General features: G+C 42.6%; 2 protein-coding genes across 5 annotated transcripts in view; one reads left to right on the top strand and one right to left on the bottom strand.

Annotated features, from left to right (window-relative positions):
• Positions 1–684: 684 nt before the first annotated feature.
• MAP3K8 (mitogen-activated protein kinase kinase kinase 8) lies at positions 685–26,741 on the bottom strand. Of its 4 annotated transcripts, none has more exons than XM_075922591.1 (8): positions 26,346–26,740; positions 19,775–20,136; positions 13,741–13,905; positions 11,942–12,203; positions 7,364–7,470; positions 4,865–5,017; positions 3,934–4,180; positions 685–2,061 (listed from the first exon to the last, which is right to left on the bottom strand). In XM_075922591.1, exons 2-8 carry the CDS (start codon positions 20,108–20,110, stop codon positions 1,928–1,930), a joined length of 1,404 nt encoding a protein of 467 aa, XP_075778706.1. In that variant the 5' UTR covers positions 20,111–20,136; positions 26,346–26,740; the 3' UTR covers positions 685–1,927. The 4 variants fall into 4 exon arrangements, with proteins under 4 accessions (XP_075778706.1, XP_014425186.1, XP_025036598.1 ...); XM_014569700.3 differs by lacking the exon at positions 26,346–26,740 and adding an exon at positions 26,165–26,301; XM_025180813.2 differs by lacking the exon at positions 26,346–26,740 and adding an exon at positions 25,755–25,891.
• MTPAP (mitochondrial poly(A) polymerase) overlaps positions 26,231–27,628 on the top strand; it is a 38,769-nt gene continuing 37,371 nt past the window's right edge. Inside the window, exon 1 of the mRNA XM_075922590.1 lies at positions 26,231–26,366. The gene's annotated coding sequence lies outside the window, so the exon portion shown is untranslated. The remainder of the gene's footprint in view (positions 26,367–27,628) is intronic.

The following is a 27,628-nucleotide window of genomic DNA, read 5'->3' on the forward strand; positions in this document are numbered from 1 at the left end:
CGCCACTGCCTCCAACGTAAACCAGAAAACAATTCCTCACATGCCAGCTCTAGAAAAAAGAAGGAAGTGACAAGCAGTTAATGTTTCTGAAGTGACTCTATACAGCAGTCACGAGAGCACATGCAAAACCCTCTACAGTCTGGAGGCTTAGCAAGTCCTTAGATCTCCCATATCCCCGTCCTTCACCAAAGTTTATTTGAAAGTTGGTACCTTGGGGTATGTCTCTAATTAGAGAGCCTAATTTGAACTACCTACTCCATGCCGCGTGTAGCCGCGGGCACGGAGTCCGCACTAAGGGGGATTTAAAAATGGCGGCGCCCAGCAAGATGCAAATGAAGCCTGGGATATTTAAATCCTGGGCTTCATTTGCAACTTCGAATGCCTACATTAGCCACCCTAGTTCAAACTAGGGTGGCAGTGTAGACATACCCTTGGAAACTTTTCTAAATGTTGGTTACTAGTGAAGCTCACTTCTTTCTTACTTGGTAGTTCAGGGAGGTTTGGGAGCATCCAGTGAAATGTCACATTGCTCTTCTCCCAAACCTTCAGATTGCCATTGGAAAAGAATAATTTACATTGGCAGGGGAGGCATACGCAGAGATCCACATGCCCACTTTAAGGTTCCCAGAAGGCTTCGCAATTCGGCCTTAACTAATAACTTGAATAAACTAGCAGAATAAACACTTCACAACACAACACAACGGATTTATTCATCCAATCATATTGGTATCAAAGTGAAAATAATCAGTGTAAATCTCTTGAACAGGCACCATGAAATAATTTATATCTAAAAATGAGACCTTGCTTCATAAGGGATTTGCTATACAACATACATAGTATGCCATCTTTTACAAATGCTTAAAAGAGAGATGGACCTAAGCATTGAAGAGTTTTATAAAAGTTTACATTCTCATCCCATGGGATGTACAGAACTATGTAGTTTACACAATTTTACTATCATCCAAAACATCATGTTTTAGATATATTAGACAAAGCGAGAACAAGGTAAATTCTGTTTCCATAGGAACGTAAACACAGCTCGTCACTAATGACATGCTTCCTCATACATAGTTTACTAAGTCAGTTAAACACAGTTTTAAAGCATTCCATTCAGCTTATTGGGGTTAATACCACAATCAGGAATTCTCCCAACATTACTGGCAGACAACTAATCAGTGGCCTAAATAGACTTATAACCCCTCTAATGTACATAACATTCAGAATCACATGCAGGCTCAGGGCCAGAATGCTCAGCTTGTGAAGGGAGGTTCCTCTGGTCTCATAGCACAAAGCTGCTCTAAAGCCAGTGGAGGATCCTCCCTTCTATGAGAACCTTCATGCGCTGTGGAATCACCAAAGAAGCTCCAAATTCCCTTCTTCCTGGTGTGTGAAGAAACAAAGAGTGACCAGCACACCACAGTACCCCAGGGATACCTTCTCCACGGGTCCTGGGGGTGGTATGGTCCACATCGATTTAAAGGCTGACCTAAGGTTGAGCCAGCCGAAGCTTGGGTAGGACTACCAGAGTCTCCCCAGCCAGATTTAGAGCAGTGCAGTTAAGTCACACTGGAGGATCTGCCCCCAATATTCATATTTTTTTTTTAAATGAAAGGATTTTTCTATTTACAGCCCACAGCATGGAAAGTGCGTGTACAAAAAAAACCATACACAGTGCATGGAAAGTCTCCAGATAATATTCCCAGAAAGGTGTTCTTTTCTCCTGTGTATTGTTGGTTTTCTGTCAGAGAACAACATGTTATTGCTTGCTTCGGATATATTTATCAGAGTCCATAAATCCGTTAGCTTAATCATCTGTGCAGTTGAAAGCCATTCACATTTTACAGCTGAAAAAGGCACTACTTTATATACATTAGCTTGAACAGACAGATTTCCAATTCTGACCAGCAGACACAAGAAATCAGTAGAGTCAGTCATATTCTAATGTTGGTGGTCCCCTAACAATATTGAAGTAGCCAGCTAAAGCGCCCAGGTCTATGTACAGCGACCGTTGCCTTTTTAACAGCTCTGATTCCTCCAAACTTCCCGTACATGAGGAAGAATCTGAAAAGGAAAGCGGTGAACTGTATTAATATCACAGGATCAGGGTCGGCCCACAACATTTTGGCATCTGAGACGGGGAGCTCAAATGACGCTCCTATGCCCCCTCACTTAGGCCAAAACTTTGAACGGTATCAGTTCTGCCTTCTTCCTGTTCTACTCCTCTCATGGTACTGCAGAAAGAATATGTATGCACCAGACACAATTTTCTACACTCTGGGTCCTAGTGGCGCCCCCCACAGCCTGGCACCTGAGGCAGCCGCTTAAGTTCGCCTCATGGTAAGGCCAGCCCTGCACAGGATCTAAGACAAAAACTCATTTCAAATACTACCAATGTTTTTAAATGGTCTAATTCTTATTTTTACTCCTTTTTGGAACTTATTCAAAAGAAGCTTCATTTTTAAGCAAAGTGTTGTAAGTCATTGGCATCTCTAGAGAAAAGTGGGCTAGACTGATTGAGACTCTGAGGTGGAGATGGATGGGCTAGAGCCGGTTACAGCTCCTAGGTTCCTAGAGCCAGACAATAGAGCAAAATCAAAACTGTATGGGTCTTGAAAGACCCATATACCAACTGGGAACTATCAGAGGGAAGCAGAGATCCCTCATCCCAATAGTGCCCTAAAACAGGATTCCAAAGGAGAGGCTGGGCTAAGTCAGGAAACTCTACCAGCATTATGCCAGTTCAGAACCAACCCTCAACTGGCCAGATTACATCTCCGCTTAGGCTGTGCAAAATATAGAACTGGGGCTGGGCCTCTGCTCTACTTAGCACATAATTTCATAAATTGCTATGGCTCTAAAGAAGCTACTAAAACCTCAGGACACCCTCAAGCACTCTTCCAATGAGTGCTCTGGGCACTCACATGCCAAACTTAGACTACCAGATTAATGGCCGAACGTCCCTTGATCTTCAACACAGCCCTGCCTCTGGAGGGCTGCTGTAGCCAAAGGACTATGCACTTAAGAAAGCAAACTGCAGGATGGTGCCATTATAGAAATTCAATTATATTTGCATTACTTTTATGCTGCTGGGGTTTTGTTGCACTGTATTATTGATTATGCACAAGCATTAGGTGTATTTTTAAATTATTATTTAAAATAAATACATAAATAAATAAAGTGCTTCATTAGGTCTGGGGATTTTGTTTGGTTGTGTTTTGTTATTCAAAGTGCCTGTTGCTAGGATGCATCCATCAAATTTTTCAAGTATTTGTAGACAACATTATTTTTCTTTTCCTTTCTTTTTTAAAATATAAGTCTATTAACAGCTTACTGGCGCCAGCTCTCCCTTTGGACCTGCTATTATATCTTAGGACTCAGCAAGATTTTAACTTGGTTTATGCCTCACCCTTCATAAGCAGCACATAGTCTGGTGGCTTGGTATGTGTGTAATCATTTGCTTTTAAACAGTCCCTTTCAGAGGCCTTGCATGTTAGTGCTGACACTTCTCAACTTCATGGACAAGGTATAAAGAGTTTTTTAAATAAAATAAAGTCATACACCTCCTTCCCTCTCTCCCCTTCTCCCCTGGACCAATAGCTAATAATAAAACGGACATAATTTTGGAATGAGTAAACACAGGATAGTAATATGGATTTTTTTTAAAAAACAGTCCTGGAGGACTGCCAGGGTTTCGTGAGGAGCTGATTATTCTGGAATTACAGAATTTAGGCCAAATTCTGGTTCCACTGAAGTCAATGGGAATTTTGCCATATATTTTCATGAGACCTGCATCTGACCTCATCTTGTCAAGATTTTTACTGACTTCTCTCATCAAGAAGTCCTGGAACTCGTTAGCATCATTTGTTTTAGTAGATGCATTGTTTATGTGGATTACGCTATAAGAGCACAAGAGGGGGAAGCTTGCTGTTATACCTGCAATATTTTCTGGCAACTCCAGTTCCTTCCTCGTCAGCAGCCTTTTCCTTTCAAACAGGGCTGAGTCCAGACTTTGGCACCGTGGCTGCTCCTCTGGCGGGGGGTGCAAAGCGTCATGTTTCAATAAGTCTGCTGCAGCGAGTCTGTGATTAGGGTTCCTTTCCAGAGCGGCTTCCAGCAGCTCTCTCATGCTGGTGCTGCAATCTTCTGCAATATCCTCTAACGGGGGCGCCTGCTTGTGTATCTAGCAAACAAGAGAGAAAGCCTTCTCAGCATTCATACGATAAGGCCAAAGGCAACACGGAAGTTTTGGACAGTTGGGAATTCCCCTCTCATAACGCACAAGTTATAAAAGCTTGTTACTCTAGAACAGTGCTGAAGAGACCCTATGGAACAGGGAATCATGTAAACCTCACCTGCCTTCAGATTTATATGTAATGCAAAAATTCAAACCTGTTCAGACAAAGGCCTGAGAAACCTTCTGAGCAAATTGGATCCCATTTAAGGCATTGTGCACAAGAGATTCACCAAGCTTCAGTGCAAAACTGGATTGAAATTTAGAGATTAATTACTTTTGTTCTGAGGTTTTAGGTTTGTTCAAACCCCATAACTCCTACAAATGTGAAATGATTTGGACTTGAAATGGCTGCATTTTGCACAACTCTAAGTTCACCCCCACATCACATCCAAGAGCCATAAATCTGTAGCTGTTTAATCTTAACACTGGCGCTCTCTCAGTCTCTGTGTCTCCTCCTAATCATCACAACTGTCTTTTGTGCGCTACAGTATTTCTTTGAGAGTTGGGCCATTGGCATCTTGCCTCTAGCAGCAAATATTTCAAGTCCCTTGGAAAGCTGGAGGTTTACCAACTAGAACCCAGGGCACTCTCTCTCTGGCTGGCTGATCAGGCTGTTCTAGGGATACTTACTATATAGAGGTACGATGGATATGAGGTGCGAGGGTATCGATTCACCCACGGCGGGCTGCCAGTCTGCATGTGAATGATGGTAGCCCCCATGCTGTAGATGTCCGCTTTTGTCGTGTGCCCTCTGCAGAGTATCACTTCGGGGCTCATGTAAATCTGGGAAGAGCATTCAAAGGAAGGTGAGCCTCTGCTTTTTTGCCTTCCCCCTAGGTTAGTTACTATGGGACAATACCCCTGCCCATCCCACTTATTCAGCTGTACACCCTGCATACCCTCAGAAAAGCCACAGCCACCCCACAGCATGAAGAGAGTGTCACTCAGAGCCAGCCAGCTCCATTCAGTATTCAGCTGGCCAGCCTGCATGAGGTACGGCCTCTTGCTGGTGGATGAGGATGCTCTCTGCACAGCATTCCTACAGCTCCTGGGTCTGGGGAGCTAAATTTTGACAGGCCAAACAAACAGTCCACCCATTAGATTTGCAGGCCAGTCTATTTGCTTCAGTTTACACTTCTCCCTCATCCACGTTCCTCTAAAAATCTGGTAAACCAGCACTGGCATTATCTTAAATTACCAGCAACAAGAACTTAACTTTGCATTGTTCCTTTCTTAACTGCTGCAGGAGTGGCAAGTCACACAGAGCAATAGCTCCATATAGTTATACCACCAGTTACCACTTCTATATCAGAGGTGTGATGGAAGTGTAAATACCTGCCTGGACAAAGGGAATAGCAATACCCATCTCTCTCTAGGGCTTTCAGAGATTACAGAAAGGAAACAGGTGTGTTATGGAAAGCTAAACCATCCACTGATGACACAGTAACCTTGCAAACCATGCAGGCCCTGCTGCTGATGAGGCTGGAGGGATACAACAGCAGGAAGCACATCATGAGTCTCTCCTTCTAGGTCCTAAAATGTATGGGGTAGCCAGTGTGTATTCCCACAAAGCTTAACCTAAAGTTTGAGTCTCCTCTCACCCCCATAATCCCTCCTCTGTCTCTTATGAGGCTGCAGCGTGCCAACAGCAGAGCAAATACCAAAGACTCTTGCTCTCTTGTGGTTTTTTTCCAAAGCAGGTGGAAGAGATGAATGTTTGCACTAAAGGACTGGATAAATTTGCATATGCCTTGTGAAAGTACAGGACTGCAGGCACCTAACTGGCTTCCCACTACAGAATCATTTAATCAATCCTACATAAATAGAAAGTCTGTTTTTCCTCACTAAATGCACTGGGCTCATGAAATCTTGGTCTAATTCCAATTCTATTCTAACTCCACCTTTCTATTCCACAAACCTAAATATTCCTCCCTTGGAAAGTCCCCCCCCCCCCCAGGATTTCACCACTTTCCCACTACATGGCTCCATCACCTATACCTTCACATGGAATGAAAAGACATTTTGTCAGCCTAACTGCACAGGGATAGTTATTTTTAGTAAGGTAAAAGGGCCTCAGTTCTGACTCTTGACTAGAAAGCCAGGAAAAAAAAAAAGTTCCCGCATCCTCCTGAAACAAAATGTTCCCTGAAACATTAGATGTGTCTTTGAAATGTAGTAGTCCGTGCTGCCTTGCAAGTAGTTGTCACTCCCCGAGAGAGGGTTATGTAAAGGTCTCCTTTAAACACATACTTATGTTTTGCTCAGAAATGCTATCAATATGACAAGGGTCAGAATTTCTGTGGAAACATTTCCTGTAGCACAGCCTCTTTGGCAATACAAAGCAAGGTCATACTTTCTTCGTGCATCCAAGCCAACTGCCTCCTCTTGGTTGCTAAGCAAGCCTCCTATCTTGGACTTTAGACTTGTAAGGAGCCCCACTGGCTTGTCCAAGAGCTTGCAGCTGCACGTAATCAGGGCCTAAAATCTATCTTAGGTATCTCTATGGGAGAATATTGGATTCAAGGATCTTGCTGTGACTTAGGCCAGGTCTACACTAAAGAGGAAGGTGTAATCAAGATATGTAGCTAGTGTCGACGTACCTTGATTTGAGTTTGCCCACCATCCTCACAACAGGGAGACCAATGGCAGCAAACACTCCTGTCAACTTCCCTTACTCCTCCATACCATCAATGGAATTTAAGCATCTACAGAATTGGCTGCAGCTGATCTGGGGTTTTGGGATCTAACTGGGATACCTAACTCCCTTTATGGAGCTATCCCTCAGGAGTGAAACCCTCGCCCTATTGACATCAATGGGAGTTTTATCACTGAATTTAAATTTCATCCTTGGATCTGGATTTAACTGTAGTTAGTAAATTGATTTGTTTGGGGATAATAGAACAGTTACACTTCCCCAGTCAATCTAAATAGTCAACTGTAATCAAGACTATATTACAAAACTAATCAACTGTAAGAAAAAACAATTTTTAAAACATTATAAAACTTTGATTTCACTGAAGTCTTTAGCAAAGGTTACTTCCCCTAAACTATATCAGTCTGGAAAGTCTAAGAATGGTCACAAGGCAAAAATGATGTAATCACAGGACATTCTCATGCACCCACTCATACCTCTGTCCCTCGGAGGTCTTTGGGGTAGTACGTGTCATCAGTCATCTGAACACTTAGACCAAAATCCACCAAAACGGCTTTTGTTGACATGAAAACAATGTTGCTGGCTAAAGACAAACAAGTAAAAAAGACAATTTTAGGTTCTAGCAAGCTTGTGCCATTTATTGTGCAACATAAACATCTCATGCAAAACTAGAGAAAAAGGAAGACAGACCAAGCTCTAGCAATAAACATATATTCAACCTATACAGACACGTCATGACTCAGTATCCCCACTGGCAGTAAGTTATTTAGCTCCGAGATTTATAATGATCTAATACAAACAATAATTAATCCTGTGACACCTTAAAGACTAACAGATTTATTTAGGCATAAGCTTTTGTAGGTAAAAATCACTGCTTCAGATGCATCTGATGAAGTGGTTTTTACCCATAAAAACTGATGCCCAAGTAAATCTGTTAGTCTTTAAGGTGCCATGGGACTCCATGTAATTTTTTCAGACACAGACTAACATCCCTTTAAGAAGGATCTTGTAGGCCAGACTATTTTCTAACAATGAAAGCCACAGGCATGGCACTGGCAATTTCAACAGGGTCACCTCAAGGAGGCAAGGGTCATAGAGCAAGTAGATGGCATAGCCTCCAAATCCTTAGGAGTTCTAGGATTCAGAACAAAGAGATTTCACATGTAGGGCTTCTCTCTGCTGAGCTCCAAGCCCTCAGTCTCACAGGCAGCTGTGACATGATGCCCCCAATGCTCCTGTGCCTGACTGCCCCTTCAGTACAATTCAGCAGTGGAATTTAACACTGTTCTTCATGGTTCTTCTAGTGAAAAAGATTGGGAAGGAACCATGTACAGAGTGGCTATTATGCTGGCCACAGACCTGCCCTATGGGTGTTTCATGGTTTCCTATATCCAGGCAGGTTTTTCTTTGATAGGATATCAAGCTTCATGGATAAGGGAGAAGCGGTGGATGTGGTATACCTAGACTTTAGTAAGGCATTTGACACGGTCTCACATGACCTTCTTATCAACAAACTAGAGAAATACAACCTAGATGGGGCTACTATAAGATGGGTACATAACTAGCTGGACAACTATTCTCAGAGAGTAATTATTAATGGTTCACAATCGTGCTGGAAAGGCATAATAAGTGGGGTTGTACAGGGTTCTGTTTTGGGACCGGTTCTGTTCAATATCTTCATCAATGATTTAGATGATGGTGTAGAGAAAGTACAATTAGATGATGGCACAGAGAGTACGATTATTAAGTTTGCAGATGATACCAAACTGGGAGGGGTTGAAAGTGCTTTGGAGGATAGGATCAAAATTCAAAATGATCTGGACAAACTAGAAAAATGGTCCAAGGTAAACAGGATCAAGTTTAATAAGGATAAATGCAAAGTACTCCACTTAGAAAGGAACAATCAGTTTCACACATACAAAATGGGGAGTGACTGTCTAGGAAGGAGTACTGCTGAAAAGGATTTAGGGTCATGGTGGACTACAAGTTAAACATGAGTCAACAGTGTGATACTGTTGCAAAAAAAGCATCCCAGAATCATGTTTGCATTAGCAGGAGTGTTGTGAGCAAGACGCGAGAAGTCGTTCTTTCGCTCTGCTCTGCGCTGATTAGGCCTTAACTGGAGTAGTGTGTCCAGTTTTGGGCACCACCTCTCAAGAAAGATATGGAGAAATTGGAGAAGGTCCAGAGAAGAGCAGCAAAAATGATTAAAAGTGAAATGATCATGATTTGAATTTTGACATCATGACCTATAAGGGAAGGCTGAAAGAATTGGGCTTGTTTAGTTTAGAAAAGAGAAGACAGAAGGGACATGATAGCGGTTTTCAAGTATCTAAAAAGGTGTTACAAGGAGGAGGGAGAAAAATTGTTTTCCTTGGCCTCTGAGGATAGGACAAGAAGCAATGGGCTTAAACTGCAGCAAGGGAGGTTTAGGCTGGACATTAGGGAAAACTTCCTGTCAGGGTGGTTAAAATCTGGAATAAACTGCCTAGGGCGGTTGTGGAATTTCCATCACTGGAGATCGTTAAGAGCAGGTTAGACAGACACCTGTCAGGGATGATACAGTGCTTGGTCCTGCTGTGAGGGCAGGGGACTGGATTCGATGACCTCTTGAGGTCCCTTCCAGTTCTAAGATTCTATCTTTTAAATCACAGTGCTTGTTACATGCTATAGCCCTTATCCTGGAACCTGAATGCAAGTACCAAGTAATCAACAGAATCACATATTTATTATGTTGTCATATCTTTTTCCGTGTAGTAAACATCACAGGTTAAGTTGCAATTGCAAACCAAATCATAAAAACACTCAGTTCTTTGTGGGATGAAACTTTCCATGTTTACTCTCGGGGGAAGGGGAGCGGGGGGAAATCTATCTATATCTATATAAAGTCTGAGATAAATCCTTGCAGCCCTTCTTTTCAAACCCTCTTGGTCCCGGAGAATCTACCTTTGTGCAAGTTAAAACACAAAGCAGACTTGTCATTTTGCAACCTACTGGTTCTTTAAGTGAGCTTTCAGATCAACATGTTAGTACAGTTGTGCAGACACAGATTAATGTAGTATGACAGTGAATAAGAGAATGCAGAACATTATCCTGCTGTAAAAACAAGCAGTAACAGGTTGAGATAGGTACCTTTAACTGCACTTACTGTTCCCTAGACTACAAAGTTTGAGATAAGTGCTCAAAATCTTATCTGAGTAAGCTCTAGCACAAGACTTCCAGTAATTCCTCATTTTGGCAGGGCTGCAAATACCAAGAGCCTGATCCTAAATTAGTGCAAGTAAATGGAAGGACTCTTACTGACATTCATGAGCTTTGGACCAGGCCCCAAAAGAGCAGTTTCTTGATCTCACAGCTTCCTAGCCAGAGGTTAAAATAAGGAGGGGCTCAGAGAGGCACAGCTGAAAGTCACAGGGGGAGTTTCTGCTCCTGACCCTGGCTTGGGGAAGCTCTGCTCCCCTCCAATTCATCCTCTGCTGGAGGATTTGATGGTAAAGGAACCTGAAGCAGACCCTGGAGCTTGCGATTTCTCCACCAACAGAAACTGGAGGGGAAAGAAATATTGTCCCAGCAGGGAGACCCTTTTGACCTCTTCTCCTTTAGAGAAATGGTCTCCCTTTCACCACTGCCCCCTCTCCTCTACCTGGAAGGTAAGAATGAGACACCCCATCTGACCTGCCCTCCTCCAAAAGGAGACGAAGATTCCACTGCCATGAGCTCAAGAGATTTTACATACATTCACTTTTGAAACTTCAACTTCTAAAATGGATAAAAATCTCAAAAAGCTTCAGAAAGCAGAGACATCTTCTCCATTTGCAGCTGTTTTTGCCTCAACACACATTCTCCACAATGGTCAAGCCCTTCAGATAGAAACAAGAGGAGGGGAACACCGCCGATATTCCCCTGCTTCTGTACACATACATCCATGCAAGCGCAGGTGTGCATGCACACACACCCACACCTTTGTCTGGCTGGCTGCTTAGCTCATTTCAGAAGTAATTCTCCTTTTATCCCCATTCTCTCTCCACTGACGCAACTCGTCACCACAAGATGACATAATGCATCACCACCACACAACATCCAGACCAGTGATGACAACAATCAAAACTGATGCTCTCAAGCCTGCATTTTAATCTATTTAACCAATGTTCCTAACCCAGCCAACACAGGGAAGTAAAAAAGTATTTTTTCCAATTTTCAAGCAATCTTTTTTCAAATCTCAAATATGTATGAATTATTTTATCTGATCCATCACTTACAAGTGTTAATTTAATTGTTATGATCAATGATTGCGAATTATTCTGCAAGATATTTACTGGAAAAAAAAGACACAACATGCAAGTAGGAAAAGAAATGAGTTAACTTAATAGTTGCCCCAGTTTCAAAACTTTACTTGTAAGAATTTTTAAAAAAATCATATGCATAGAATAAGCAGCTCTTGACAAACTACTGTTGCCACCATTTTAGGCATTGTTAGTCTAGCAGTACATTTAAATGTTTTGAAGCCTACTTTCAAACCCTCATGGTTATAAAAAAAAATCAGTTGCAAAATAAATATTAGAGGCCAAATACTAATTAAAAACCATCTTTCCCTGAGAAAGGCAAGCAGGATTTGACCTCTGGCAGTGTTGCTGGGCAGAAATAATATTTACGGGCAGTAGCAGTTACATGTGTCTTGATAGAAGGTAAATTAAAAGCCTCAATAAAAAAAATTAATCAAGTGCCTACTTCAATTACATCATGGGAACAGTCTCAAGAATAGCAATGCAAATCCACAGTACAAACATCAATAATATAGAACTAAAACAGAAGCACAAAATGTTCATCCTTGACAAAGAGGTGACAGAGAGGGGCAAAGTTTTAGCCCAATCACTCTGAGAGGGTTTGTTTGAACTCTTCAGGTTCTTTGCCAATTCCCCTCTAAGACCAATAGGACTTGAGGGTCCTCCATGCCTTAGAACTGTCCTCTAAAGTAGAAGTATTCAAAAAATGGGTAAACATTCCATACGTAACAAGAAAAAGAAATAGTCTTTTAAAGAATGAAAGATACATACGTTTTATATCATGATGTATGACTCCTTTTGAGTGAAGGAAGTCAAGTCCTTTGAGGATATGTTTAGTCACCCAAATGATCTCAAATTCTCTCATAGGCCCACAGCTCTCCAATTTTTCCATGACAGACCCTCCCTCTCCTGCTTCCATAAAGAGATGGATAGTCTCATCCCATAGGATGGCACCATATAGCTCAGCAATGTTCTCATGGCGGAAGCGGACTTGGATTTCAACATCCGATGGTTTGAACTGTTCCACGGGAACCTACCAAATTGAAACACAACGAAGACAAACCAGCTTCAGCAAAACTTATTCTGAAGTTAGCCACTTTAAGGCTAGGTTTTCTACATGTTAACTGAAAATAAAGGCAAACGCAACTATTTTACTCATTAAGATATATCTATTTTTGCTTTCTTGAATTGTTCCTCCTTTCTGTGCCAGACAGACACAACTTTTGGACTCATGCCCAAAGAGAGAGTATTGTCCTAGACAAAGCTATATAGCAACATCCATTCCCATCCAAGCCTAAAGAGTTTGTGCAATTCAGACTTCCTAGCTCAATAAAAAAATAAAAGCTCCATTTTCCTACTAACCAGCTGAAGTCTCATCTATCCTCTGAGAATCACATGCTGCCAACAGCATGTGTCTGAATAGGTGTGGCTGTCGCTACTTACACTTGCAGTAAAACAAACAAGTTCAGCACCTTGTGAAACTGGGTTAAATGCTGATCAATACAAAAAAGCTAGCACAGTACCACAATGGTGAAGAAAGTCACTGTGAAGTGACAACCTACTTTCTTTAGGTAGCAGTGATAGAAGATACAGAGCAGTGATCTTCTGCTACAAAAGAGTTCAATGTCCCTGGCTACAAACCACTCATGACTACAAACCAATTGTTTCATAGGTGAATGTTTATTTAATTGAGAAGTATTGTTTGCATAGGGCTCATGTACACAATTCTAACCTTGAGGTGTGATGTGATCAAGCCCCAAACTAAAGCAGTCCCAGTTTGGGTGCATGGACTGGGAAAAGGCATGTGAACCCCTCCTTCCAGCTCTTCTGCACGAGGGAAAGCCAGGTTCATGTTCCCTGAGCAACGGGAAGACACTGTTACATGGCCCATTGGGGTGGGAGGGAGTGGATGAGAAGCCACAGAGTGTGTCTTAATCTGAGCCTTCGCTTGCCCCCACATATTTATTACTAAAAACAATATAGTGCTTTAAAGAAAAATGCTGAGTTGTTTTCATACAAGAGATGGGCCTGACAAACTCTAAGTTGTGGAAAATCAAGGATCTTTTTTACTTATCCTTACAATACACCCAAAGGAAATATGGAAATAGCACATATTACATGTCACTTAAACTCCAATACAGGAAAGTATTTGCACATGTGATTAAGTTCCAGAAGAGTATCAGGATGCCGTGTAGGCACCATTTGAGTCAGAAAATGAGAGTTTTGCCATTGACTTCAATGAGGCCAGGATTTCATCTCCAATGTTGTGTCATACTGATTGCTGTAAGATTCAATGTAAAGATCTCCAAATAACATTTTCAACTTTCTGCTGACAGTGCAGAAGAAAAAAAAAGCCCCACTTAGTAATTCAAACACTAAGCACTCTTGAAAAAATGCATTAGTGCAAAGGTTAATTATAGGGCCCTCCCTCCTATGTAATCCAATAAAACCAAAAGTGATACCCCAACTGGCACTGAAATTAAATGCAGAAGTATCCTCTTATAAATTTAGAAAATGTATCCTGTTGCACAATATTTTACTTGGGGGAGAAAAACAGCATACTAACATACCAGCTTGCATGCCATTCGCTTTTTTGTCTCTCTGTCTTGTGCCAAATACACTTTCCCAAAAGCTCCTCGAGGAATAAAATCAGAGCCAATATTCCTGTAGGTCAGCTTCCATGGAAACAAAAGCACATCAGAGTCAATTTGATAGCGCCCATTTTTCGGCGTGATCTATTAAAAAAAAAAAAAGGAGGGAACCAAACGTTAGAAAGGATGTGGATAATCTGTTTACTAGGATTTAACTTTCAGCTTCTGAAAATTCGACACATGCAGAGAAAGGGTATTCACTTAAGACTACTTAATTCAGCATTTCCTGATCAACCCCTTTGTCCACATGTGACTCCCATGATATATTTAGTAGTCTTAATTTAGAAATGAGAACAGCATGAGGCATACTCATTCCTGACAAATATATTTACATTTTTATCTAATGATTAACTGTCTATAAATTGCAATTAATTGCCTGGCAATACCACCACATTTTCTGAGATGAACTACGAGGGTTGTGTAAATTTACCTGAAGGCTTGTTGGTTCTTTACTGGAACCTGCTAACCTGTTGTGCCACATAGCTGTTACTCATCTTCTGTAACACAGACTATGAGTAAGACTTTCTGCATTTCCCAATGTCACATGAAGCACAGGGAAATAAGACTTATAAATGATCAAAAAATGTGACTGTCTGCAGCTTACTAAAAGGCAAAAGTATGGCTTAAACTTTGACATGTGTCCTCACACTTTGACTTATACTAGGAAAAAAAATGAACATGATTTTATAAATCTGTGTTATTGATGCTATACTAAGCACTTCTATCTTTGATGCTATTACACTTCTGGTGAATAAGTTTTCACTGAATTCAGAATTTACAGTAAAATGAGATATTATATTCCAGATATGGATAATCGGTTTACTAGGATTTAATACATTTCTGAATTCACATAAAGAAACAAAAGTGGACCAATGCAATACATTACTTTCATATCTGTGCTGCAAAATGTTTCACATACTGTCTTGCAAAGCTCCTCAGTAGCATGCTATACCCAACAGCCTGTTATGGAGATTTATGTTTTTAAAGTATCATTCATGTTAAAAAAAAAAACACCCAAGCTTGAGCTGTCTACTTTTGAAATAACACAAGATGTTTTTCAATTAAAAAATATTTTCTTGACTGATAAAACTGACACTCATGTATTGCACCTGCCCACAAGAATGAGAGTGTATTTATTTAATATTAAGCTTGCTTCAAGAAGTTAAAAATAATGAAAGCTTTTGTTTATATTTTCATGATTATAAGCAAATAAAAAGAAAATCTGTTATATTTCAAATTGCACTAGGTACACATTGTGGGCAGTGGAGCAAAAAAATGTATGCTCCTTTTGCATTAATGTCCAGCTCCTCTATTCATTCCATATATTACCAGAACAGAGTCTGAAAAAAATGTAACATGTTTCATAGAGAAACAACCTTTTATATTTCTCAGGAATTTTTCCATCTTTTAGAAATTGGCAGATACATTTGTAAGAAACTATTTTGGACTCTGCCACAGATCAAGTGTGAGTTGTCCCTTATAAACATTTCTCATACTTTCCCATACCACAAGGTATCATTAGGAGGTTCTCTCCACTTCCAAAATTCTGCCAGAGCAAACACGGATGACAAGCTACTCTATCTAGCCACTGGGTTGTTGAGAAAGTAAAGATGCTTTGATATAATCTCCAAGGTTCAATGGTAACTTTTTAAAAATAAGGTAAAAAAACCTAAGGATAGAGGCCTGAATCTTGTCAAACATCACAATGTCCAGTGGGCTAGCCCAACAAATATAATTTGTAGGGGCATTTGTGAGTGGAATGAGCAATGGAACATATACCAAAATAAATGGGTCCCTAAATTATGCTCACCATAAAATCATTTATTTATACATCATTTGATTGTAAAGTGATTTGAAAAATACACAGGTAACTTGGTTTAAAAAAAAAAAAGCACAGGGTATGGCAATAACTAAAAATAACCAAACCCTGGAATCTTTCCAGTAATAGGCAATTCCTGCATCAGAGCATGAAGTCCTAGAGACCAAGCTATTGGGGTGCTCCGTGAGTGTGAAGGAATGGGATGAAAGGCAATGTGTCCCACCACAAACTGAATGGCAGCAGAACCACTCAGCTTCCACTGCAGCAGACCAAAGATTGAAGTCATTTCTGCTCCTTGCACACTCCTCCACAGAAGAGGATCCACATAGAAGGGGTGAGATGATCTATTGACAATACCCTGGTTCCCCTCCTCAGTTGCCTAACTGGTTGCCTGCAGCCACAAAGAACTGGTGCATGCATACATGTGTGTTCTCTGCATAAATTATAATGCACACAAAATAACCAAGTAGCTAACTGAAAGTCCGTCCAGGTGTGTCACAAATACGCAGCACAATATTTTAATGGTTTCTATGAATTTCACTAAGCAAGGCCACATTTCACAGTGTCATCTAGTTTTAAAAGTGAACATATGTTTGCAAAAATATTGTACTGTTTGCAAAACTTTTTATACACATTTGAAACAATTGGCATCAGTTGCACTAATGCCTCAACAACACAAAGGGAGAGTACATAGAAAAGGAGTGTCCCAATGTTGGGGGCCACGCTAATATTTAGATTAGGTGAGAGAGGGAGAGAGAATTTTGAATTCAAGAAAAGAAATAGTCAGAGTATAGTATTCAATAAACAGCACAATTGAGAGTAGACTCATTTGTTTTACATTCACATCTGGAACGAATCTCTGTTAACTATTTACAGCAGACTTCTGATAATTTGGCACCTTTGGGACCCAGGGGGTGCCAGATCATCGGATATGCCGGAGTATCTGGAGGTACTCCGGCAGGGGGGCTGTGATGGGTCTGGAGGGGGGGGGGGGGCGCTCAGGCAGGGAACAGCATGGCGTGGGGTGAATCAGGTGCTGGTGAGGGGCAGCGCTGCAGGACCAACCAGGCAGCACCCCAGCTGCTTTGTCCCAGGGTTTCCCCAAGTCCAACACCTGTTAGTTTCAGCAGCGGCGGACTTGGGGAAGCCGTGGGGCAGAGCAGCTGCGGTGCTGCCAGTCACCAAGCAGGGAGGTGAGGGGAAGTGCTGTGGGACCAACCCGGCAGCACCCCAGCTGCTCTGCTCCGCAACGCTTCCCCAGGTCTGCAGCTGGTCAGTTTCAGCAGCGGCAGCAGCGGACTTGAGGAAGCGGCGTGGAGCAGCTCCAATTGTCCGGCTAGCTGGAGCACTTCCGGGTTCCAGTTGGTGCTGGACTATTGGGAGTGCCGGACCACTGGATGCCGGACAATTTGAGTTTTACTGTATATGGAAAATGATCTCTCACTCTCAGAGGCCTCGGGGGAAAGGCCTATTCTTGCTTACAGACAACCCCGTAACCTGAAACATATCCTTTCCGGTAACCACACTATACAGCTATATAATAAGCATCCAGGAATCACCTCCGGTACCAACTCTGCCCACACATCCATACAATTGATTTCATCACTGGATTCAACCACACCAGCCACCAAATCAGAGGCTCATTTAAACTGCACATCCAGTAATGTGATCTATGCCATCAAATGCCAGCAATGCTCCACTGCAATATATGTTAAACAAACTGGACTGTCCCTACAGGAAAGAATTAATGGACACAAATCAGATATCTGAAAAGGCAACACACAAAAACCTGTTGGGGAACATTTTAAACTTCCGGGACACTCATTAAGGGATCTCCAAGTTGCTGTTTTGTTTCAGACCAATTCCACAAGCCAAATACACAGAGAAGGACTGGAACGCCACTTCATTCTCAAGATAGCTCTCATGCTAATGGTTTAAATTGCAATATCGATTGACTCGCACATTATCAACCAACCAAACAACGAAGGTGCCAATGGTTCTTGATGTCTGTGTAGAATCTGTTGTTAGTACTCTTCCTCTCCTAATGCAAACTAATGGTTCTTATCAGCCTCTTTTAACTGTTTAGTCTTTAAGAAGCTAATAGACCAGTGTTTCCAAATTGGTGCTCCATGGAACCCCGGGGTTTTGTGAAGTGAAAGTAAGGGTTCCTTGAGAATGTGGCATTGCCCCGCCCCCTCTTAAAGAGACAGGGAATTTTGCAGGTTTTTTTGCTCAACCAATTCTGGAGGGGCTTTTTTTTTTTTTTTTTTTTTTGCTTGCCAAAATTTACCCTGGGAACCCTAGCAGTTCCTTGAAATTATTTTACTGTGAAAAGGGTTCCATGGCCAAATAAAATTGGGAAACGCTGTAATAGACTATCTGTTGTTTTTTAAGTTTTTCCTGTTAGACTGGCTTGGCTAACCCTTTGAAACTTATCTACCTAATGTCCTCTTCCCCCCCACCCTCCAATTTTTTTCCTCCCCTGCACCCCCTCCTTCCCTTATTTATTCTTGGTTCTGGACTTCCAATACTCCAGTCATCTGAAGTGGGCTTTGCCCACGAAAGCTCATGATACCATCTACATGTTTTGTTAGTCTTTAAAGTGCTACCAGTCTATTTGTTGTTTTTAAAGTTTTTTGTATTTATGTGCGCTCAGACTTTAACCTGAAGGTCTCCTGACACCTGGAAGGCCACTGTATTAGGATGACAAAAGCTATGAGTCAACAGAAAAAAGTTCTTCATACCCATTACCTCAGGGATTAGGGAATTAGTGAAACAACTGGCCCTTATTTTTAAATGTCCATCAACTCCCAGTGAGCTTTTAATTTTGAATCTTAGAACAAGTAATAATAGGATTGCTCTGAAAGCCATCACTAACAGTTATCATTATTTATAATTAGCTGTGAATGAAAATAAATGGGCTCAAGTCGAGAGTTCAAACATTCCTGCAGTTCAGATCCAGGGTCTTCAGATGGAAGCATATATATCAGAACAACATACTCTCTACATGCCAAGGGCCAAATGTGGGATGCAAAGTGAGGCAAACATCCAAAATAAGGGAGCCAGTAAATAAATAAATAAATAAATCCTGGAACATTTAAATGGTCTGGGATTCATTTGTTTTGAGTGAGTAACAATTTCTACCACCTCTGCTCCAAGATGATTTATTTACAATGCAAGTGGTTTTCAACAGAAGTGGAAAGATACCAGACTTCTGTGGAATGCAAATAATTTTGGAACCAAAATGTATACTTCACCCTTCATTTTGAGATCTGAGTGTTATGGTAACAAAACATGCTATAATCCTTAAACAATCATTAACTCCCTGCTATCCTGCGCTGCTGCCTCTGTATCAGAGGCAGGAGCATGGGGTGGAAGGTGGGAGCTAGTCCTCCTAGGCCCGGAACCGACAGAAGCTGCTACACAGCAGCCTCTCCTGCCCCCACCCTCTGCTGCTGCCTCTGATAGAGGCAGCAACGTGGGGGGCAGGCAGCTTCCCAGAGCGGACATGCAAGGGAGAGCCATCTTAAAACCTGATTCCCAATGCGTATCGGCTCCTTCCTATCCTCCTAACCTCTGTGTTGCTGCCTCTGCGCTGCTGTGTCTCTATCAAATAGAGAGGCAGTAGTGCTGGGGTGAGGGGGGCAGGTGGCTCCATGGAGCCGTTGCTTGTGGGGAACCAGCTTCCGCTCCCCACCTTGCTGCCTCTGACATAGAGGGACCAAGGGGGGTGGAATGCATGTATGTGATAAGCATGTTATGGGTTAAGCATGACTTTACGTTGACATCCCTACTTGCTAACCATTCCTTGCTGTAATTTTCTAAAGTTTGTAAATGGATGGTGTGTATATCAGATTATCATATTTTGTAGTAGTAGGCACTACAAGGTAGAAGTAATTCTATTGAGATACACTATTCCAACACTGACTTGTTTTGGGAAGGATGATCTTTGCATAAATTATGCATGAAATAATCTAATTGGTTGCACTTTTTCTTACAATTATGCCATACTTTCAGTTATTACTATTGGATGCTATTATGTCAATGTGCATTTAAGAATCTGTAGGTTTGTTTTTAGTATGCAGTAATTACATTCAAAATATTCTATTCTCTTTTTCATGCAAAATAACATACCATGTTTAATAGGATTCCAGATTCTTGTCGTCTCTGTCCGGTAATTTGCTTTGCAGTGTTGGATACTTGATTTGCAAAAGCGAGCAAGTCTTCCTCAGTCCCATACCTGACGCACGACAGCAAAGAAACCTCTCTGCCATGGAATAATAAGGATTCTGTACATCCCTCATTTTGATTTGTTTCCTGACACACAGTAATCAGACTGTCTTCATAAACTGCCAGCTTTCCATTTGGGTAAAAGTTTTCCATAATGTCTATCACATCAGACACATTTAAATGTTTTAGCAACAAGTCAATCTCCTCTTTATTGTCACTATCAGTGCTCATATACTCCATTATATGTGAAGTTTAGAAAACTGGACCTGTAAAAGACAAACAAAAATAAAATGTTAGAAACAGGACCAGCAACTAACAAAACTATTTAGTTTTGACTAAATAGGCAGTTAGATAACAGGGTGAGGAGTAATTATTTATTATACTGTTAGATTTTAAGGTGAAGATTTTAGCCTGCCACAGGATAATCAGTTATAAAAATATGAGGATTGACTTTAAGATGCAAGTATATATGCTAGAAAATTCTCAGTGTTCAAATCTGTGAGTGCATAAAAGAATCCTGATGAGCCAAGAAAACGCTGTTCAGAAATCCGAAAAAGTATGTCTGTTCTTCCTGCCCTCCTCTATATTCCAAGTTTCTATTTTTTCTTCATCTGTTTTTCAATTTACATAAAACACTTTTACCCACTAACAAAAATTCTTACAAAATTTTAAGTCAGTGCTATTTCAACCAAATTATTCCCCAACCCACAAATGCTAAGAACCTTCTTTCTTAAACTGCATCCAATCCTCAGACTCCTTAAAATTCATTAAATAAGACTACTACTAAAATAATTAGACTAAGGGGATTCTTGCTCATGTAGATTTCATTAGCCAATGAACGCTTATCTGAAATTAATTCTGAATGCATTGCAGTAAACCATAAAAAACATGAGTCAGATTTGTCTGTATATTCAGTCCCTATTCCCAGATGAATGCATGAAATTTTTCACTTTTGTTTCTTCTATTCAAAACAGTTTGCAAACCTGTCTAGAAACAGCAAGCCTCCTAAAACTGAATGACTGCCCCATGCTCATATGATCATTCACTTCACTGGTCTCATGGAAAGAAAAGCAGAAGATCACAGGGTTCAGATAAGAGGGGAATTTTTGAAGACAAACATATGATACTGCATCCAAGAATCAAAAAGATAACCAGGATTTCCAAGCAGGGCAGGAAATCAGTTCTTTATTGTTCGTTTCCATATTTTAATTTCTATGCTTATCATTTGGAAACACCCTGGAAAGTGGATCATGCTGTTCCCCTAGAATGGAATAAAGTGCATCGCATTTGCATTTGGTTTGCGTTTTCCATAATCTAATGTAACTACCTACTCATGGTAGGAGAGGAAAAGCAGAAAGTGGCATTTAAAAAACAAAAAGGTAAGTACAAGTCACTCATCTTGAGGAAAGCAAGCTGTAATCTAATCTGCTAAAGCTGTCAGAAAATGCAGCATGCCTAGCTGTAGTTTCTATTCAAGGTGTTATCTTTGTTCCCCTGGCTGTAAGGACCTGGAACCCTTCTGAAAAATATTTCTCAAGTCATATGTAGAGAGCATTTACGTCAGAACCAGAATTGAAGAAAACTAAAGAATGACATGGCTAAATTGGCAGATAACTTCAGAGTAAACTTCAAGTTTGAGATCATAGGCCGGGAAAACTCAGTTGATCTGGACCATGGAAAGGAATGTGGCAGGCACTTCTGCAACATGCTGCTCTGCCTCTCTGTAGCACCTTCAGGCTCCATGAGTAAAAAGAAAAGAGGGCAGAAAGCAGCAACATCTCCTCCACCCATGTGCAGCATAATCTAGATCAGTTCACTCTGTGCCAAATGAATGCAAACAAATATGGTCCTGGTCTTAAGGAGGAAGTTTTAGGGGAACTCAAGAAAACATGGCACTCGCAGTAATTACAAGCATGATGGGGGTGGGAGGAACACAACTCCCTTCTCCCCCAGCATTTTCTATTAGACTGATTAGACACTGACTAATTAGAGGCTTTAAAGCCAGATATGGAAGTGAGGGAAGAGAGGACACATATCAGCAAGGCTGACAATAATGCACTAGAGTGAAGGCTCTCTCAATTACTCCCCCAGCCATTTGGGAGAAAAGGAAAAAGCACTGGGATTTCTATCACAGCACTATCCTTAGACCCTATTTTGGAGTCTGTCTCTCTCTCTGTTTCAGACATTGGCTAATATATGTATACATTCCTCTCCTGCCCACCCTTAAACTGCTAGAAAGAAGAACTTACTGACCCTTCCTCACTGCTCAAAGCTTGCTAGCTACTACAGAAGGGTCAGGTCTTCCATAATAAGGACAGGTCCTTCTTACAAATCTGTATTGTGTCTGAACATACTTGTCAATCATGTAACCTGGCATTCAGTGTTATTCAGCTAACAAAATTACTGACAACTCTCATGTTCGGACATCATGACATCTTATGTCTGATTCACTGACAATCTTTCTTATGAGAAACTCTGCTGCACTGCTTGACGTTACTGCTGTTTTACTCACATAATTCTTAACAGTTTCCCTGCTGCCTGCAGAGGTCTGAGCAACAATGAAAATGATCATAATATTGTCAATTTCACTTATCCATGGCTTCAGAAAATACAGATAGCATCAGAGCCTTTGGAGATTATCTACAGATGGAGGAAAGCAATGAACTGCACAGAAGATTTATTTATTAGGAAAATTATTTTAATCACAATAAGGTGTAGAAACTTTTTCTTTTTTAAAAAGAAAGCTAAAATGCTGCAGAAATTAACAATAAAAGCACCACACAAGAAGGGTGGCTCCAACTTGTCCCTACTGAATTTTCTATTTTCCACAAAACCCTATTTAGCACTGCGTATATTTCAGTATAGAAAATGGGGTCAAGTCATTGCCTCTTTAATTCAGTGTTTTCCAAATGTTATCTCACATAAACTTTAGGTTGCAGAAATCAGAAGTAAGCATGAGACCTCCTCTGATCCTTTATCACTAAACATAATCACATGAGGAATCAGCAAGCCAAAGACACTAATTTTCATGAACAGTTTTTAGCCACAAGACGAAAGGAAAAAGGACACAAAAGGAAAAAAGATAAGAAAAAGAAAAAAGAAAAAGAAAAAAAGATGTTGCTTTAACAACTTCTGCATTCTCAGTTTTATCTCCACTTTCCCCCAAAAAAACCCTACACAACTGGAGGTTTCAGTTCACTGAGACCACAGGGCACCTGCATCCATACATGATTACTTGCAGGATTAGGGCCTGGAAATGAAAACTAACTTACTCAGTGAAAACACATCTCTACTGTCTTTTTTTTTTTAAATGAGGAAAAAGGTATAGTGTGACTAGTAATCAGTTACACATAAAAGAGTGAATTTTGTATTTTTACTTTTAAGTGCTTTCAAGGAGGGCTTTAAAATTATACTCTCCAACCACTGGAAAAAAAACATTATCTGCAGAAAGTTTTCATTTATTTCTACAAAATTTAGGCTCTCTCAACAGGAAAAAACTTCTAGACAGAGTGATTGTAAGCAATAACCTTCCAGATACGAACCAACACAAGCAGATGTCCTTTAATCTTCAGACAGACAGCTCCCATAAGCTACAGAAAAGACACCTGCAGCAGTGTAAAATCCTAATGATTCTAAATTGTCTTTAGGGCTGTTCAGATGTGGTGGGGGGGGGGGAAGGAGGGGATGGGGGGGACGACTATGAAATTAACAAGAACCATATCAATTTCAATCTATAGTTTCAAGAACTCTAGAGCAGTGGTTTTCAAACTGGGTAGTGGAATGTCAGGCACTGAATCTCATTGCTGCAGGGTGATCAAGTGACCAGTGGGGGTGGTAAGGCAGGCTACCTGCTTGTCCTGGCACTGCAGACTGTGCTGTACCCCAAAAGCAGTCTGCAACAGGTGGGGCGGAGGGAGAGCACACAGGGCTCCACGCACTGCCCCTGTCCTGAGCACTAGCTCCACACTCCCACCGACTGGGAACCTGCTGCTGGCTGCATCCTGGGCCTAGCATGCTCTGTGGTGTCACGAGAGGCAGGAAACCTGCCTTAGCACCCTTGCTGTTCTGCTGATAGGGAACCGCTCAAAGTAACCCCCTCCTGCCACAGCTCTGACACCAGCAAAGCTGGAGCCCCCTCCTGCACTCCAAAGCTATCATCCTCAGCCCCACTCTGGAACCCACACTCTAGTCAAATTACGTTGGGTCGTGAGCATCAACAGTTTTCTTCAACTGGGTCGTGAGCAAAAAAAGTTGAAAACTACTACTCTAGGGGATCTACAGACTGAACAGACTGATGCTAAACACAGGCTAATAACCTGGGCAAAACTACTGAATAGGGACAGTGCTTTGGTACGAATCCCAGCACCTTCTAAGCAATGTCACTATCCTCACATAGTTCAGGGACTTTGTAAGTACCAGGCCATTCTCCCATTTTTATATTTGCCATTACTACCAACAATGGGTCAAATTCTGTGATGAGTTCCATAGACAGGCATTTGGTGTCACTTCATGGAACTCTGGAGTTACACTAGAGCTACACCTGTGTAATGCAAAACATAATTTGTCCCTGATTCTTTAACCCATTACTTGAATACAGACAGTGCAATGGAATATTTTCTGGACAGTAATCTTCATTAGGAGACAGATACACCTTCCAAAAGGGTTTCAAAGAGAAACTAGAATAAGCTTGCACCTGTCACATATGCAATATCCTTAAACAATATGAGCTCCTACAACTGTGGAACCTTAAACAGCCATTTGTTCAACCTATATTTAAAGCAGACCCCGCCTAAAGTTTTTGATACAGTATTTAAACAACATAGTGCTTAACAAATTCAATAGGGGATGGAAAAGATTTGAGTCCATCGGGGCCTTTATCAGCTAGTTAGAACACAATGTTTGTCAACTCAAGCTTGAAGTGTGAGACCCACAGACTAATTAGGAGCATTCACAGGCGTATGTTCATGCATTCCATCTGCCATGTTCCTCTTTAGTAGGGACATTACATATTCCTCCAAAATTAGGTTTTCTGACTACATCTGTCCAATACACGATCTAATACAACTTATAGCAAAATACATGACCAAAACAGATAATTTTTGGTGAGAGCCATATAAGGACCTAGAACACATATTTCAAAGGAACATTCTTTTTTCCCCTCTCTAGTAGTTCTTAAAATAAAAACAAACCTTCAGACATTGCTATTTCCCCTCCTAGCTATGGGACACTGATGGGTGCTAACATGGTCTGACTGGGGAATAAAGGAACAGATGTATTTTCAGTCCTTGTTTACAGGAGAAGTCATTCGTGAGAATTTGGTTTTGAATCCCTATGCTCATAGCCAAGGAGGTAATGGGCAGGGAGTGTTAGTTTGTGAGCAATGCCATAGGCCAAGGGAATAGGCTGAGTTATACTAATATTTCAACAAATAGTTTAGTAGCACTTTAAAGACTAACAAAACATGTAGATGGTATGATGAGCATATACCATCTACACGTTTTGTTAGTCTTTAATGTGTTTTTTTTAACATTTACCCTGTACAGACAAACTCAGATAGCCTCTGAAGCTACTAATATTTCACTTCAGTAAAAAATAAGGTGAACCCCACTGCCTGCTATGCTCTCTCACTGGCCACTTCTGTCTTTACATGCGTGCGTCATTAAAACCACCAGATGTGCCACAAGGAAAAAACTAATATTCCATTCCATCCACTTTCCTTCCTCACACGCCCCCACACATTCACGTTTACACACATTTCCAAGCAACCTTTCTTCCCAAGAGCATGGAGCATCCCCACCAACACAGTAACGATTTGTGCACAGATACTTTCCGCTCCAGTTTTGGCAACCACATTATACACACAATACAGATGAACAGGACTAACCCGCCATGCCCTGCCGTTCAAAGCCAGGCAACCCCGCCGAAAACAGGAGCTGGATCCCCACAGCTGTGAGCTCAGGCTGCAGAGGAGTTCCCGGCACTGGACACAGTGCGGCCCGCTGGCAGTAACTGATGAGCCCCCCGCACTTGAGTGGCATCTCTTGCAGTGCGACTCCTCAGCGCGCGTTCAGAGGCAACTGGAGGCAAAGCTCCCCAGCTCAGGCCGGCCCGCGTTTCCCTCCTCCCCCGAGACTGGCGACGGGGGGCTGAGGGGCGGCGGGTCGATACAGCGCCAGAGCAGCCTGCCCGGGCGCACCAAATCGCCTTGGCACAACTGGAGTCCCCCAGCCGGAGGTGGCACCGCAGCGAGCTCCCTACGGGGAGTCTGGGAGGCCCCGGCTCAGCGCGTCTCACCCGGAGAGCAGGTGCCGGAGCGGGGTGCTCGGAGGGGCCCACCCCCGCCGCTACATCCCCTGACGTGGGGGCCGGTGCTCTCCCCCCGCGGGCCGCTCTGGGGGAGAAGGGCAGCCCCTGTCACGAGAAGATCCTTCGGCCCCGCCTGGGCTCTCCCGCTGCCCGCCTGCCCCAGCGTTACCTGCGAGAGGCTGCGCTCCAGGTGAGCGGCGCCTCGGCAGCGCGGAGCTCCAGCTGGCGAATCCGCGGGAGGCGGAAGAGCGGAGCCAAGCAGGGGCCCGGGGCGGTGACGCGCTAGTACTGGGGGCGGGGAGCACCGGGCAGTTTCTAATTCACTGATAGGAAGCCGAAAGAGAAAGGTTGGTGCGTTGTGAAACCTACGGAAACCCCGCCGCCGCCGCGGGCGCTGCTGGGGAAGGGTCTTTCCTGGCCCCACAGAGGCGCAGGGGCGTCCGCCGGGCCATAGGCACCGCGTTACCCCGGCCCCGGGAAACGCGTGGGAGGCGCGGAGTCTGCCCAGCGCTGTAGCTTGCGAGGGAGCTGGCCGCAGCTGTCTCTGCAGCCTAAGAACTGCCTCCCACCCCGTGCAGTGCGAGGGCGCTCGTGGGGCTATTTCTGACCCCCCCCAACTTGGTGCAGTGCTAGGTAGCCCCCCCCCCCCCCCCCCGCAGTGCAAGGAGTCCCGTGGAGCTATTTCTGACCCCCTCCACACACTGTGTGCAGTGCAAGGGAGCTCATGGGAGGGGGTATTTCTGACCCCCCACCCCGTGCAGTGCAAGGGAGCGGATGAGGGGGTATGTCTGACATGCCCCCGTGCAGGGGAGAGGAGGGAACGTAGCCTGGGGTCACTGTGAACATGAGGCTAGCTAGCCCCTTCTTGTTTGCACAGTGGAGAGTGCAGAGTGTTCTTGGCTTTTGCTGACCCAGTTACCAGAAGTCTCCGCCCAGATGCCGGGCAGCCTGAGAAGTGGCTCTCAGCAAGAGTTTTCGCAATGCCCTTCCCCGTGTCATACAAAAAAGGAGGAGTCGGGGGGGGGGGGGGACTTTCGGGGATCCAGCCTGTCCATGGGGCCAAATAAGCCCGTAGAGCTCCTGCCTGGGTCTGCACAGTAGAAGGTCTGCACAGCCTCAGACTGAATGGCAAAAGCCAGCAGCTCCTCCAGCCTCTTGACTCCCAGAGCTCCAGCCGAACCTCTCAATACTGATTCCTAATGAAGCCTCACAACCCCCTCACCTCCCATGGGAGGTATTCAGTATGGCCAGTCCCAAATGTTCAAACATCATGAATCAGACACACCCAAAAGCACGAAACTGTGTAAAATAATAAATTTGCTGGGAGTCTTTATTTGCCTTCTGCTTTTAGAGCCTTTGGGGTGCATCCTAAAGGTCACATTTTAAACGCCACAAGGGCTAGAAACTTCCCTTTTCTTGAAGAATGGAGGCTGAAATCATCACACATCCTCC

This window comes from Pelodiscus sinensis, chromosome 2 (assembly GCF_049634645.1).
Source record: "Pelodiscus sinensis isolate JC-2024 chromosome 2, ASM4963464v1, whole genome shotgun sequence".
Classification (NCBI taxonomy): Eukaryota; Metazoa; Chordata; order Testudines; family Trionychidae; genus Pelodiscus; species Pelodiscus sinensis.